The following is a 17,489-nucleotide window of genomic DNA, read 5'->3' as shown; positions in this document are numbered from 1 at the left end:
ATGTTATAATGTTGTGTTCTAATTTAAAGTGTAATAAAATATGTATAATAACGCGTGTTATTTACAAAATCCGGACATTTTAATATAATATCTGTCCATCTTGTGATTTCTTCATTGCGGAATTCTACTAGCTCAATTCCGAGAATTAATTTTTATTGCATCACCTAGTAGTGACTTATTAGCGTAAGGGAGTATCTAACCAGGTTTGCCATTCCACTCATTCTCTTGCCATGTTGTTGGCATTGAAGAGATTTTTACCTCTTCTCGTGCACAAACAAAGGATAATACTTCTTTTTATCTTTGATCAGCCTCGAGGTCTTCTACCATTAGGGACGTAGACTATAATCTTCATCTCGGTGGCCCTCTATCTTGAGGACATGGTCAAACCACTTCAGTTTGGCGAGCCTCTGGAACCATTTTTATCGAGAGGACTCTTAGTTCTTCTATCACTGTCTCTCTGCGGATGCAGTCTCTTCTTGTTATCCACAAAATTCTTCCAAGAAACCTCATTTCTACAGCTGTCACTGTTCGTGTTAATATCCAACTCTCAGCTCCAACCCGGAGTACGAACGAGTACACTGACTTAAATGTGAGAAGTTACACGATTCTACGTACTTCTTGCTTCCCAATCACATAGCGAATCCGCCAGTGAACCGATTATACCTTTAAAATAAATTCTAAAAATTAGAAATGATAAAACTAAAATAGTTAAATCAATAGATAATAATTGTATTTTTATTTTATTTTTTTATAGCCCCACGGCTGTGATATCTGAGGAGAAGAGCAGGCTTTGAAAATAAAAAAAATCAGATAAATAGAGCAACATTGTAACTTAAGTTAACATTAATTAACTTATTTAAAATATTAGATAGGGGGAAATAAAAGGTACCTATTATTTTATTTTCCTTTATCTTTACCTATGATTTTTTATTTTTTATTTCAATATTCGATAATGCATTTGTCATAATGAGTCCCTTAGGGATTTGTTAACTAAGAGAGCTTACTAGAAACCTCTAATCTTGAAGATATTGCTTACAGAAGCAAATAATTGTATTTCGATAAATAGCCATTTTACAGAAATTCTGAAAATGAATGTTCAAATATTTAGTTATTTTTATTATTTAGGTACTTAAATATTAGTTTAGGTACTTCCGAGGGAAAATACTTTTAAGTAGAGATCTGATTGAAAATATGAATGGCCAGGTGTTGAAACATATTACATGCTTAGCTAATTCTTAATGAATCATTGAAAATAAAGTGTTGATGTTTTATGAAATTAAAGGTTTAATCGAATTAAGGGATAAAAAATAGAGGTTCTGATTTTTAAAAACATAGGTTTGGAGACGATCGTGTATATAAGTGCATTGTGCATTTTTATATGTTATATATATTACTTTTAGGATATGTTACGCATTGATCACTAAATGTTACAAAAGAAGCGAAATTTTAAAAATAAAATTGAGGAAACAATTTTTTAAAATTATTTAGGCTATCGAAATATTCCAAAACAGAAATAAATTAGTAGAGGATGTAACTCTAATAGGCTACTTGTGATTACCCCATTCCTAATGGTAATTTATACAAAACTACTACCCTTCTAGTTTCGGTTTCAGTTACCCTTCCCTCATACAGTTCTTTTTTTTTAGTCTATATGGACTAAGCACATCGGCTCAGGTGTTGTCTTCTCTGGTTGTTTTGCTCACAGTTGTCCGCGGACAACAGGTGTGTCGTGAGTTTTAATTTAAGAAAAGGTATTAGAAGAGAAAATGTACGTGGCAGAAAATATTGGGAAGCTATTCGGAAAAATCAAAAAATGAAACTTTTATAACAATATTGAAATTGAAGTGTTGCAATGGAAGAATTAATAGACAATCAATATAATTTACCTTCATTATTCCTCTTTAGTTGAAAATATGACTGGATTAAAAACATCCAACTTGCTGTCAATTTCAATAGGTTAGTTAATATATCAAATGAATTTCTAATTAAAACAGATATAGGGCTCTTTAGAGAGGAAAACTTAAAACTGATAAATTCTGAAATCATTAATTCTGATTCATACACGTCTCGAAGACCTTGTAAAAACGGTCAAAACATCCAGTGGTTTTGGCTCTGTTATTCTCTTATGTTAAATTGTGTATATTAGCCAAAAGGTTGAAGAAAAACTTAGGAAATTCGGTGTTCAGGTAATATTAACGATTGATAAAATTTCTCAAACAAAATCAAAGATCACTAAGTAAAACCTACATTATCTGATGCATATCATATGAAACAAAAATAATTAAAAAATAAAATAAAATAACAAAATACTTTTTTCAAGAAGTGGTAAATAATTAGTGAGAAATATCTCGAATCATTCCAAGCTAAATAGAAAAATGGCAATGAATCGGAATAGATGCATCCTCAGGATTTTCGCCTCGGGGTGTATTCCATCTTTCTTCTGCTTCTGGAGAAAAGTGAAAAAAAAAGTTCTCATAAACTTTATATAGTGCTTTTAAGTGAGAAGAATTTAATAAAATTAAAAAATACCCATGAATAAGTATTTCAATACTTTCCTCATCATTGTAGTCCCCTATTCATTGTTAAATAATTAATCGCTTTGAAATTACACAAACACTTTTTCTTTCTTTTGTGTGGTAAAATTGCTTCAGAGACTACTTATTTGCATTTTTCAGAAAAACATTCTCTACCTACTTATTTTGGCCTTGACTCAATTTTAATATAAATATAATGGAAAAATACTTTAAAATGATATCCTATATTTCAAAGATTCCAGGTTATGAAATGGCTCAAAATAATAATGATGTTGAGAATAAATTATTCTAAAATGACATGAATATTTTCGATTTCTAAATCTATTTTAAGGTGTATTTGTCATAAAATTTTAATGTGTACAAGTGAGAGTATAAAAATAGGTGTTAAATGCAAACCCCAAGAATTCTTAGCGCTTTAGCCACATTTGTCGCGTTAAAAAACATTAGTGGTAAATGACACTTAATAAATAGGACTAAAACCTTTTCCTGTAGCATGTTTTGATCAAATCATCCGTCGGGCCGTAAAAATTGGCTTGGGCCTATTTATATTTAGTACACTGTACATCAACAAATTGTTGAGTTTCTCATATTTTGCTATGAGCAAAATACCTAAAATATCTCAGGAATAATCTTTGGAATAAGAATGCAATGAACTTTTATGGAAATATTTCGTTTGTTAAAATGATTAAAATAACCTACTCAAAATATTTTCAAATAAAAAATTTCGAGTTAAACAAAAACATATTGAGGGTTATAATAAAAGTATAAATCCAAAAAAAACTTTTAATTATGACCTCGGCTTAAATGTGCATCACAAAAGTGATTACATTTTTTTTTACTGGAAATCCACATTTTTTCTTCTTTTCTTTTTGCAAAATAAAACAAATGAACTTTCAATGGTCAGTGTCAATTAGTCCTTACTTGCAGTTGAAGATGAGGTGGCAAGGCATGGAAAGAGATTGCGGGTCTAATACGGGCTAATTGATAAAAAAAAAAAAAAAACCTCTCCATCGAGAACTAGGCTAGAGATTGCCAGGTATAACAAGAAGCTCTGAATGTTAATTAGGTAACTTACAGGTCACTGTAGGCTTATAAAGAATTTGAAGGTTCGTGGGTTGGTTGACAATGGAACGTGCCGCTTGTAGCGGTGCGGTATCGACTGACCTACCGGCTGTGGAAGGCGGCAGAATCTGCACAACAGACGTCAGGCGTCTACTCGACGCCGCTCAACCGCCATCTTTAATGGCGGCTCAAGATAAGTCCAACCACAATATTTGGTGCTGACCTGCTTTTTTACTTTCTCTGAGTATTGGTCAATTTCAATGAAAAGAATTTTGGATAAAATTAAAAACTAGCACAAGTACGAGAGCACGAGATACAAATAAGAAAAAACAAAACATTATCTTACCTTTTCTCACTTTTGTTGATCCATGAAACAGAGGCAGTAACTTCCTTAGAAACCCTGTCAAGTTTGTTGATTGTGAAATCTCTATGCTTTGTTCCCAACTCTAAACAGAGTGGACCGGTGCCTCAAATAGCAACTGTCCATTGTAATCATATAGAAATTACGCCTTTAGGGCAAACCTCTTTTATTGATAAGATGGGAGATTACGCGTAAATAATAAAAAAACAAAAAAAAACAGGTATTTCAAAAACGTTGCTCCTCGGGTACCGAAAAATAATAGATAATTGAACAAGAAAAATTTCCTGTGAGTAAATTTATAATGATCAAACTCAAGGTATTCAAAGATAGAAATAAATAGTCAGTTGGTGTTCAGCTGATAATAAAAAAAAGATCATTAAAAATGAATTAAAATGACCTACCACAATGATCATAAACAATGAAATGTGTAAACGGATTGAAAAAGGATAATGTCGAATAATTAAACGAAAAAAGAAGAGTTGAGTACCTAACAAAAACTTCACTTCGACGTGAACATACCACCCAAACAATATACAACTTAAACTTATGCTATAGATATAAATAATATTTTCACATAAAAGTATAGCTGAAAGAAAATTAGTATTGGAGATGCACCAACTTGGTGAAAGGACTTTGTATAACCACGTAGTGATCCGTGGTTTTGACGGACGCAAAATGAGACGCACCACTGGGGACCGGAAAAACATCCAATACGCGCTCAAGAGCTACGAGGCCCTTAACATAAACTAATCCCCGACAGCAGAAGAGCAATTTGACTGCCATTTGTTTCTCAGGACAATATTATAGAGATAATCATGGGACCATCGCTTCTAACTTCTTTATAAATTCTTATGATGTTCCCAACACTTACGGAAGGTAGAGAAAGGATAGTAGCTCCGATAAAGAAATGTTGTAAGGGTCAATAATTCGGGTTCAGACTTAGAACTGTTAATCACCACTTCAATTAGAACAAACATGGTAGTAAACTTTTTGAACGCGGACGCACGCAGAGGTAACAGGTATATGGACATGGAAGCGCATGGTGGTATTAACAACCACCTCTGAAATACCGTCAAAATGTGGAACATAAGGAGATATAAAATTCAATTTTATAGATCGAGTTGAAAGATGGTCACATATATATCCATTGTTTGCCTTGAATAATTCAAAAACTTCGAGGGAAGGAACTAAGTTGCGGCCATTGTCAGACTAAATCTCTCATTCCGTCAAAAATATTTAAAGTAGCTGTAAAGACCTTACTGGTAAGAGAGGTAACAAAGAAAGAAATTTATTCAATCATGCTGCCCAAATACATCGGGTTGCTACATTACACAGCATACTGATCAATCCGTGATCGGACATATAAATTTATAAATTACATTTTTTTGATATGATACAATATAATAGAAAGATAACATTTTTTTTCCCCCACAGTATTCTTTTACAATTAATATCAGTCTACAAGCTTTTCAATTTATTCCTTTTTTTTTTCTTTCCCCTCCATTTTACAACCCTTATTTTATTTTATCAACAAATTCCCCTATACAACAAATATTAGAATATAAAAAATAACAAAGTAATAAATAAATAAATAAAACAACAACTAAGATATGCGATCCATGCATGCCATCCCTCCTCTGGATAACTCCCCCACTCATTAATTTCCATGCATGTGGTGGTGGATGATTCCCAGGGAGTCAAGTATTATATTCTCTGTCATCCTAGCCACGTCCTGAACATCGACCCCGAGCTCCTCCATGAAGCTCCTAGTTGTGCTGGGAATAGTTCCACGGGCTCCGAACCAGAGGCCTCTCACGTTGAAGTCTCGTTCTCCGAAGCCCTCACGGATAAATCAGCGGTTCCCAAACTTTTTTTGTAGCGGAACTCTTATAAGGACTAAGAACATTTCGCGGCACCTTTCTTGGGTTAGAAAAATTTGTTGAGTTAAAAAAAAAAAAACTAAGTAGATGCTGTACATATTTACTATTTTAATTATAATTTTCTTCTTTCCTACTTTTCTTCTTTTCTCCAATATTTTGTGTAATTGGCGATCGCTTGCGACACCTCTAGGATAGGATTGCGACAACTCGAGGGTTCCGTGGGATAAATGGGATAGTTTCAATAGCTAAGCACAAAAAGAGGCTTAAACTTAAGGAAAGCAAAACATTCAAACATTTCTTAGAAGGAATCTGATATTTTTGGCTTATTATTAGAATTAATGATGATATTAAGGAGCAGTATGCAGCGCTCGTTTCAACCTACGGGGAGAGTTGTAGGGATGGGTAATACTAGGTAGCGATTGTGCTAGGAGATTTGGATGGTGAGCGAGTTTCTCATAGAATGTTCGTGAACTCGGATTTAATTTTAATTTAACTACCCGCACTACAAGACCTCCGTGTACGGGTGGAAGGAGGCTGTAGGCTCTAATCACTTCTCCCTGGGTAGGAGAGAATAAGCTACACCAGCTAGGCCTCAGTAGAAGAGCAAGATTTATTTTGTAGCAAGAGCAGGCTGTGTGCACAGCTATATAATGTTTGTCATATGCAGCAATGAGTTGTACCCACTGCTGCGAACACCCGTATTGTCTAACAGGCAGGGTAGGGTGATAAATAAATAATAATAAAAGAAATAACTCGGATTTAATAGCCTCAGACAAATGGGGATATTAAGGTCGCGATGTAAGGTATTATTAGTTACATGGTACAGGGTATTGACTAATGTTCGAAGGACTTTGGAATGGAAGGATTAAATGCGTTTTTTGTTTTTAGCAGTCTAAAGTCTAGTCCATAAGTACAGATAGCTTATTGAAATATTATCTAACCATTTGTAACTTCTTGCTACAGGTGCCTACAATTCCTCAAATGATGCAGAAAAATGGATCATCAAATTTGGATCCAGTTTATACAAAGCGTTCACCATCTGCTTCCAAGGCCAGCTCAATGGCACGTTCACAAGGTACTATTGTTAATTTAACCAGTGGGAGTAAGTAATAAAATATTACTTGAATGCAATAATAACTAAACAAATTTAGAAATGGTAATATATAATAGAATTTAATTTTTATGAACTAAGCCTTTTAATAATGAAATAATTGACGTCTTGGAACTTTTTTTGGAACCTAAAATCAATTTTAGGTTGTCATTTTGCTTTAATTCTATACAAGTATGTAAAATAATTATGATGAGTATTCTTTTTTGAGAGGGAATTGAGAAGAGATGGAAGTGTTTTATTTAATTTTATAAAAACAAATTTTATTTTATTTTATAAAAATAATATTAAAAGTGTAGATTTGTGTAAAAGATATCATTAAACATCCTATGTTGTAAATCTGTATAACTTCTGTACTATTCCAACCCATAAATAACAGTATATACCCATATAGAACAGTGGTTTTCCAAGGAGGTTTTTTGTTCAAGCTCAAAAATCAATTCCACGGGAGGTCTACCGAACCCTCACCTGTAGTCTCATGACTGAGTTAACAGAAGAAATGATTATCTGACATACCTGTATAATTTTTATAAAGTAGTATATAAAATATATGAATAAAGAAAAGTTCTTTTCAGATTCGGCTCTAAAGTTTTGCAATTAAGTTGGGCAGTGCTGGTGGTGATCGCTTCAAGCATATTTTCTTCCTTCCTCGTGGCGCGACTAACGACTCCTTTATTACCGAATCCTGTTGACTCATTGGAGGATATGGTACGTCTTGGCTACAAGTGGACATCTGGCTTTGGTTACGTGCCTTCGGACAATGCTGATGCTTATTTTGATCTGAGGGTAAGTAGTAGAACATGTGCATGTAGAAAGTAATAATTTAATGGAACGTATTTTATTTCCTTGGTTCATTGCCAATGTGCATAACTATAATTTCTGAGAGCAATTTCTTAATGACTATAGTGTCCTAAGAATGTTATTCATTTGAGAAAAATAATAATAAAGAATTACAATAAGGTGAAGAACATAATATTAGACAAATATATCGAACAAAAGCATATATAATCTATAGAAAACAACATAAATGAAACCACTTTCACAAAATAATATTAAAGAAACGAAAATTTTTTGGGTAGAATTTTGTATGGTATTTGACAAAATAAATTCACAAAATGTTGATTTCGGTAACTGTTAGATGTAAGCCTGCTAACACTAACAGCAAAGCTAGATTAATGTACTATAAAGTATTATGTCATTTATCTTCGTATGAGTAGTAGTTTTGATGATACTTTCTAAAATAAATTGATTTTATGTTGTTCGGGCAACAATTCGAATGGAAAATTCATATTCATGAGCAAATATCATAAAGTCTAATACCCCTACGAAGACAAACGTTAAACACTACTTTATAGAACATTAAACTATCTTTAATTTGTGTACTAACGGACATCTTGTATGTCTACTCCTTTCTGAGATATAGTTTTTCTTAGATCAAACATTTTTTTCTCAACAACTAGAACAAATTTTTTTCTGATTTAGTTTGGCAAATATCAATCAAACTACTACTCCTACGAAGATAAATGTCATAAACTACTTTATAGTACATTAAATTAGCTTCAATGTGAATATCAAAAAAGATTCATCAACTATGTATTTTTTGTAACTTTTTCATGAAACATTACTTTTTATCAAAAGTATATCTCGAGAACTATTGAACACAAATAGCTCTTTTAAGGCTCATATTTTAACAAATTTACTCTTCTTTAAATATGTTCTATTAGAATTTTAGTGTTGTATGTGGTTTCTGAAAGATATAGAGTTCTGAATGGAAAATTAATTGTTATCAACATTTCAAAACAGTCATCATTTTTTATTCCCCCTAACTATAATTCGCAGACTCATCAATATCAATTAGTAACTATACATACTTTTCATTAAAGTAATCCAAAATCGGGTTGAAATAACTGATTTTTTTCTCCTCTCGGGCTCTTGGACTATTGTTACGTTTCACTTTTTATGCAGATAAATAATTATTTATTTGATTAAAATAATTATTTGGCCACTCTAAAATATCGCATTTAAGCCAATCGGGTCCATGCTACCACGACAAGGGGTCAATGAGAGCCTAAAATCATTCAATGATCCACAAGAAGCTAAATTCGCGAACAAGATAAAACTTAAATCACAAATAATTTCATTATATACAACTTTTATTTTTATTTCTAAACTAAACTTTAAAGATATCTGCAACTAACACTGCAATCATTAATACATCTTAGCAGCTTTAATATTTGCCAAAACAATTTTTAGGGTGATGTGGAAAGAGAATGGTTCACGACTCAGGTTTCTACAGACGAGATTATCGTTGGCAAGACGTGCCTGTATGCCTTCGACTTCGAGAGCATCTACTTCCTTGACGAACCACAACTTTACGATCAGAAGTTCATATCCACTTTAGTTCCGTCTAGCAGGTGCATGGCCCAAAACCTAATCAGGTTAGTATCGTTTCTTTCCTACATATCATATATATATATATATATATACTTCGAGATCCAACACCTACTCTTAAAGAGGGTAGGTGTACCCTTGGGAAACATCTGATGAACGGACGATGAGGAAGAAGACTTGAAGTCACTGGGTGTAAGACATTGAAGAGGAGCGGCAGGAGACCGTGAAAATAAATATACACATGCTTAGTTAAAAAAAGAAAGTTAAACTAAAATAATTTTGTATTTCTTCTTATATAATAGGTGCACAGGTTGTCACAGAACAGGTTGTCAAAAACAGTGTTGGCAGCTCTCCGATTATCGAATGGAGGCAGAGAGTTCGACAATACCAAATTTCGAACGGAAATAACGGATGTGATATGGCACCTCAACTTACGTGGGCACCCCTCAGAATCTTAGATTACATCAGACTGACCAGGGACTAGAACCGGAAGTGGCAATGCCTAAGGCAATTGCGGTATATAATCATTCCGTACATACAGTTACGGGATTTCGCCATTGAAGAACCTCTTGGGGCTTCGCGGGCACAGGCAGCACTATCAGCGGGCAGAGAGCAGATACTCAATGACCACGTCGCTCGAAGAATGTTTTGGTAAAAAGCACGGAGGAAAATGAAAAGGGAAAAAACAGGAGGGTTGCGCGGGAGAATTAATATAAACAGGATGGGAGCGATCAAAATCGGGACGATCGTATATAGAAAGTCAGGTTCTAACAGTGGTAAGGAGATACAGCGATAAAAGGGACCATTCAGGGTGATAACGATAAGAGAAAATAATGTCGTGACCATAGAGAGCACTAAAGAACACAAGAAAAGCAGGACGCAAATTCGATATGAACAAACAACTAAAAGTCCAACTGTATCCTTTCTAAATACACTACTAATGCCTGTTGAACAGATTCGATACTTAGGACTCCATCTTGACAAGAGACTTACTTGGAATCCACACACAAGACTGAAACGACAAGAAACTGCTCGTATATTCCGATTGCTACAACACTTACTTGAAAAACGCTCTAAACTTCCCATTCACTACAAAAAATTAGTATACACTACAATAATCAGACCAATTTGGACATATGGAATTGAGCTCTGGGGCTCCACTGAACCATCAAATTCTTCCCGCATCCAATCGGTACAATCCAAAATCCTACGTAAAATCCTTGATGCTCCTTATTACGTCACAAATAAACTCATTCACAAAGGCAACATCCCATTCGTTGCAGATTTGCCCCAAAACAGATATGCGTCTTTTCATTCCAAACTCCTTAACCATCCTAACCCATTAATTCTTAATCTTTCATCCTTGACAATCCCTGATAATCCTCCGAGGCGTCTGAAAAGAAGATGGCCACGGGACCTTCTAATTTAAATTAATGTTTGAAGTACCACCAATGGGTGGTTCCTTCCCAAGATTTTCAAGTGTATATGAAACATACTACATATTTACCTATTGTATTATTTTGTACAGTTGTAAATTACATTAAATAAATAATTAAAAAAAAAAAAAGTACCAATAGCCGAAATATCTACGCAAGAGTAATTTGGAGTGTCCTCATCTCAACTAATCTGTTTTTACTAAGTGTTCATATGCAGTAATGTTCACTAAAACTTATGGTTCATTTTTGTAATATTATGGCTGATACTTCTTATTTGTTTACCTTTAGTTTGTGATAAGCTTTACGAGGACTTTTGATCTATTGTTTATTGTCTACACTTTACGGTAAATAATTTTTCTTTGTTGTTTTTATCCTTCATGTTATTATATTATATATTATTAGTTAACGAGGATCGTTCGTAAACTTGTGAAGGGGAGTTACGGCCTAAACAGCGATGTCAGTTGACAGAATATATCAGCTGATTGAATGATATGTATATAGAGGAACTGGCGCATCAATAAAGCAGTGTTTTACAGGAGATATGGCATACTTGGACTCCAGTAAAAGACTGCTATTATATACACATATACACATGACATATATATATCGTGACCTTAATCATGTATTTGAAATTTAAATAATCTAGAATAGAACTTGTTCTCAACTAAATGTTTCATCTTTCAGTACTCTGACTAGGCGATTATCTTCATATTCAAATGTACTATCTTCTGGATTGGCTAACTTACACGAGTCCGGAATCTTCTCAAAGATAAACAACGATGTTCTTCGATCACCCAGAATGAGAAGGTCTGTATGACATAAGATTAGATTGACAAAGGCGAAAAAAAAAACAATCAAATTTTAGTCTCATAGTTTAAACATATTTCTTGACTGCAAAAGTATGTATCTTAATGAAGCATATGCCGGTCACAATCTGTTATGTAAAGTAGAGCAGACTCCGGTGCCTTAGGACAAAGAGACATAATATATTGGAATTAGTTTGGGCTCAACACTTTCTCCGTTCTTATCTTATTTAGAAAACATTTACTTATATCGAGCTATATTATTACTGTCGGTGAAACGAGGAATCGGCTAGGAATCTAAATATTTGCTTTTATTTTACTTCACAAATATCGACTTATACCGAGTATTGGTAGCGAATTCTGTGGATGTATGATACAAGATAGTAACGCCAAAAAGTATATTATCGTCTCTTACTTTGAAAATATTTAATTATTTCGAGAAAGGCAGTATTTAAAACATTTACTTATATTTTGAGTAGCTTTCGCTAAAAAAAGGGATTGGCGCTCTTTTATAAGGCTTTTCTTGTCTTACTATGAAAACATTTACTCTTAACGGGTACTGATTGATGTACATTACATGAAAATAAAAAACACCGAATCCTCGTTTTAGGAACAGTTAAGAAAGTAAGATAAGACAAGTTGCCTCAATGCGATACAAGGGCGGGTCAAGAAGGCAATATTTTCTCTGATTATTTTTTAAAAAATTCAAAAAAGGCGGGTTTTAGTACCTAGCACTCCTCAAAAGTTTATGTTTCTCTCAAATATATAATACCTAAAACTAAAAATGTCCTTCAAAATTATTTAAAATATCTCCTCTTGTATATATTAATTGTTTGTACATTATTTAACAATATCTTTTCCTTTATCCTTGCTAGAGTTTAAAAATAGAAAATTTTAAAAGAAGCATCTCATTTTCGTTTTCAAGTATCTGATTTAAGTAAGGTTGTTTTTATCGAACAATCTATGCCTTTTATGTAAACCTATTCAGTAGAATATGAGAGTATAATCGATAAAGGGGACATCTAAAGTCAATGACAACGGCATACAAAACAGAAGGAAAAATAAACATTATAAATGAGAGAAGTGTATAAAAACCTAATTAATTAATTATTGGAAACAAAATATTCCCTACAATATAAATATGGCTTTGATCAACAACAGCCGATGTCCAAATTCAGAAAATGAATCTCACAAAGTGAAATTGAATGCTTTCAGAAACGAGGATGGGCCTATGTTGTTACAATAAATAAATATATAAAACTGTATATAAAAAGCAAGAACCTTCTAAAAGTGCACATTAGCTGTTGTTGCTTCAAGCCACAATATAAAGCAAAACCTATTTACCTTTTACAATAAAATAATCTTTCATGTTATGAGGGAAAAACATCATTATTTGAAATGATAAAACAAAACAAAATACGCAATTATTTTGCAGGTACATGATCTTGGAATCCGAAGCCCATCAGCCGGTTGGTGGTACCCCCCTATCTCTTGTCCAGCTTCGAGGGGCCTTCTACCTTCTCTTTGCAGGTCTTCTTCTATCCATAGCAGTATTTCTACTTGAGCTTCTTACCCGGAAGGAGGTTCACATTTTCAAGTTCAACACTCAAACATAGAACACATTTTTCTTGGAACCAACTACCGCAAATGACAACACAATTTCAACAATTCCCAGTTTATAATTCTCTAAACTATTGCACTGTAGAATTCACAAAATTTCTTGGAATATTTGCACTCAAAGCCTTGTATTGATCTATGCATCAATAATTTTAATCTAAAACATGAAAATGAGCAATTTTTTGTTGTTTTTGACAAAACATCCATAGCTAATAAGTGTCGGATTAATGGCACTGGACTAACTTGAATGAATAACATAGTAAAGTGTCCTCTTACATTGGCAGGTTATAATTTTTTTTGTCTAATATTGAAAAAAGTGAAATTTTGTCCCTCAGTAGGTGAAGTATTTGATTAAATCAAATACAGATCAAATTTAAATTGAGTGCCGTCCATGAATTTGACCCTAAAACCCCCTCCAAATCTTTCATATTAGAAAAAAAGAAATTTAATAATTGGAGAAGTTTGTCGGGGGGTGCGGTCAGCAAAGAACAACATAAATAAACAAAACCATATTTATTTATTTTATGCCGACGTTTCGACCTGAGTTTCAGGTCTTCATCAGGGCTATAGAACAAAAGAGATAACAACAACATTTAGAGTAACATACAATTGAAAAGGAATAGTACACAAACAAATTTAGAATTATACAAAATAATGAATTAAATCATAAATGATAAAAAATTAATAACTGATAATTGAATAGTACAAAATTTTAACTGATTGATATTCGTGAAATTGTATGGTAGTAAATTGAAAACAGTGACAGATGAAATATAATATCATGTAGGTAAGAAGATATGTATAATATAAGATATGCAAGTAGTGTCTAAAAAAGTGCAAGTAGTGTCTATCTTTTTTAGACACTATTTGCATATCTTATATTATACATATCTTCTTACCTACATGATGATATTATATTTCATCAGTCACTGTTTTCAATTTACTACCATACAATTCCACGAATATCAATCAATTAAAATTTTGTACTATTCAATTATCAGTTATCAATTTAGTCAAGTCAATCAATGAAGTTGATAAATTATTGCACAAAATGTTACTAAATTTGTGCCACGACCCCAATTTATTTATTTACGGAAATAAAGTCGATAAATTGTTGTACAAAGATGCTAAATTTGTGCCACAACCACCAAAAATCATGAATGCTACACAAAATTTGGGAAATATCATTTGGTGCTCATGGAAGAGATCTTTTGTAACAAGAGAAATAAACAATTTGAAACTGTACCAGCACAAAAACAGATTCAGATCTCAATAAATCAGATTTTCTTCAATATTTTGACTCTTTCATCAAATCCAATTTAAGGCATCGTAAAAAAAAAAAAAAAAAAATCAAATCCCTAGATTTCCATGCATAAGTACTGTAATACGTACTTATATAGTATACGTATGTAATACGTACGTATATAGTAAGTACAGATAATATTTGGATTTTGCAAATTTGTAGCTGTCCGAGCAAAAGGAACGAATAATTATTTATATATATTTGAAATAGAAGACGATTATCATGATAAAGATTGTTTAAGAGTAGTTAAGTTCTCGAAGGTAAATAACCCAAGTCGATATTACAACTTAAAAACAATAATAATTTCTGATTATTGTTGTGAGTTCATAAGATATGAATCTTCTAAATGAAAAACGTAAAATAAAAGTAGAAAAACAACAATGACATTACAAACACGCTAGCCAAAGGTTAAACCGCAAAGACTACAGGTATACTATGTTTGCACTCTTGGCAACCTCATTTTTATCTATTCTGATATTTCGAAATCGAGGCTTCAAAACGTACAATCGCCTAGGAAGAACATTTTGTGGGAAAAATAGGAACCGTGAACTTCTACAAAAATACAATTAGTGAAAATTAGAAAATATGTAAAACTATTTCAATCACAGCTTTAGTGACTTCAAAGAAATCTACTAGCGTGATGTTCCCATATTTTTCTAATCCAGTGGTTTACTTTAATTTATCTATTAAAATCTATTTGCAAGATTTACAACTTTATTAAAAATACAATACATAAGTAATATGACAAAAACATATACCTAATAAATATAATATTATATATATAGAATGAAAATTACTATGAACTTGTATTCATTGACAGCGTTCTAATGGTTTCAAAGTTAATCATTTTAAGAATGTGTGTAACAATATAAATATTTTCAATGTCATGAGTAATGTTATTTGTTTGAAAAAACGATCCTAATGTAGCTATGTTATCTTCAGCATAATATATGTATAATGAGTACTAATACTAAATAAAAAGTGGATCAATCGTGAACCTCGAATACAAAAGAGATGGTGATGTATCACTACGCTCAATTATGGACCTTATTTAAACATTACCGTCGTACAGTTGAAAAAAAATACATTTCAAAAGTGGTGTTTTGGTTTTTATTAGAAATATTTCCTAAAGAAAATAATTCAAGGAATACCATCCTGATCTTCGTTTCGATCTACGACGTAGCCTCTTGGAAGTAGACCCATTTAACCAGATTGTATGTAGATATTATGGTCTCCTTCCAGGGTGTAGTTGGGTTATTCTTCTGGTCACCAAGTAAATCCAGTCTACTGTCCAGGCATTGGTATACGTCTAATATGTTTTTTTCTTTTTGATTTAGATTAAGCCAACATAAAAAAAAACCAAAAAAAAAACCAAAGGCGTGATGTAATACGAAAACTAAAAAAATTGAGACTAGATAAAGACTAATAAACTTGTTCCAAAATATTCACTTATTTCGCGGAATAATGGATTACAAATTTGAGTTGTCCAGAATAGGCTAAATTAATATTTATTATGTAATTACATAAAAGATATTGCCTTCATTCTGGCTCCGTATCAATCGGGTAATGAAAATAATTTGCAATCCCATACAATATACATGTGTATATTACTTTAAAATACATTTTAATTTTCAATAACCTTAACAGTACTAAATAACTAACTATTAACTAGTTCATATTTTGTTGGCGATCAGTTGATTCATGTAACTCCTAATTGTACAGAAAATATTCATTGATGGCTTACAAAGTAGAAATTTCGTTTTGGTTAACAACATAAATAAATAAAATATTTTGTAGTTTATTTAAAAACAAAAGATTAATACTATAAGGTACCATCCCGCGGAAGGACTTTTACGATTATTGGTCCTAAATTGCGGATGATGACGGAGGCTACAGGATCTACGGATTTTGTAACAGATTCCAGAACACAGTTTCTTAGTACTGTTGATAACAATGTTTTTATCTCCATCATTGCCAACTTCTGTCCTAGAGAATACAAAACACATTCACAGTTAGCAAAAAATAATGTATTAATATTTACAAAAAAAAAAAACTGGCATCGTAAGCTATAAGTATTTAAATCAGATAGAATAGCTATAAATATATTAACTGTATATTTCAAAATATACTTTTAATTAGGAATTACATCTACTACTTATTTTTATTGTATTGCAAGGCAATATTGTGTTCATATTAACTGTCTTAATTTATTCCAAATGCTGTTCAAACATGACAGTCCTTCAATCACAAGATATCCCTTACACTAAGATATAAATAAATACTTATGTTATGATTCGTTCAATTAAAAAACTCACCTATACAGTTTCTGGGTCCTGCAGAAAATGGAATATAAGAAAAGGGATGCCTGGTGATTTCTGGATCGAACCTCTCTGGAATGAAAAGTTCGGGGTCTTCCCAATGCCTTACGGAGCGGTGGATGTAGTAGGTGAGAATACCTATCGATTGCCCAGCAGGCACCACGGTGTTTTCATCTGTTTATCAAGGGCGTTATTGTAATATTTTTATTTTTGTCAGCATATATTTTTTTTTTTACTTTATTTAGTTTATTCACAACTGTAAAAGTATTTTTACAACCAGCGAATGAGATGTAGAGAGAGAAGAAAAAAAAAAGTAAATAAATAAAAAAAATAATAACAAAAATGTCATGAAGGCATGAAGGTTAAGGTCATCCAATGATGCCTCTCCATTGAAATTGAAATTTAAAAATCAATTTAAGAGGTCCCTATTCCAGCTCCTTCGTAAACGTCGTCTCGTATCTGGTAAGTCTAGTGTTGATAGTCCTTGAATTAGAGGGTTAGTGTGTGTTGGAAGTGTGTCGTGAAACCGTTTATATAATGATTTAATGGTTGTTTGTACGTAGAGAGTTCGTAAGTCTTTGTGTAAGTTCTTGTTACTGATGTAGGGGGGAGCGCTACTGATCATTCTTAGTAATTTTGATTGAAACTGTTGCAGTTTCAGTAAGTTAGTTTTTTT

The 17,489-nt window shown here is 32.5% G+C and overlaps 2 protein-coding genes across 6 annotated transcripts in view; both read right to left on the bottom strand.

The window, feature by feature from the left end:
- Window positions 1-3,743, bottom strand: part of LOC106677215 (phospholipid-transporting ATPase ABCA3) — a 67,668-nt gene extending 63,925 nt beyond the window's left edge. The window contains exon 1 of the mRNA XM_014415001.3: window positions 3,610-3,743. The gene's annotated coding sequence lies outside the window, so the exon portion shown is untranslated. The remainder of the gene's footprint in view (window positions 1-3,609) is intronic.
- Window positions 3,744-15,987: 12,244 nt separating this feature from the next.
- LOC106677250 (cytochrome P450 4C1) overlaps window positions 15,988-17,489 on the bottom strand; it is a 42,468-nt gene continuing 40,966 nt past the window's right edge. For all 5 annotated transcript variants that reach the window (XM_014415056.2, XM_014415058.2, XM_014415057.2 and 2 more), the window contains 2 exons: window positions 16,811-16,987; window positions 15,988-16,481 (listed from right to left, as the gene is read on the bottom strand). In XM_014415056.2, the coding sequence (XP_014270542.1) occupies window positions 16,318-16,481; window positions 16,811-16,987 (341 nt within the window). In that variant the 3' untranslated portion in view covers window positions 15,988-16,317. The remainder of the gene's footprint in view (window positions 16,482-16,810; window positions 16,988-17,489) is intronic.

Source organism: Halyomorpha halys, unplaced genomic scaffold (assembly GCF_000696795.3).
Source record: "Halyomorpha halys isolate HHAL.00 unplaced genomic scaffold, Hhal_1.1 Scaffold91.1, whole genome shotgun sequence".
NCBI classification, from domain to species: Eukaryota; Metazoa; Arthropoda; class Insecta; order Hemiptera; family Pentatomidae; genus Halyomorpha; species Halyomorpha halys.
This window is presented reverse-complemented; position numbering and strand designations above follow the sequence as displayed.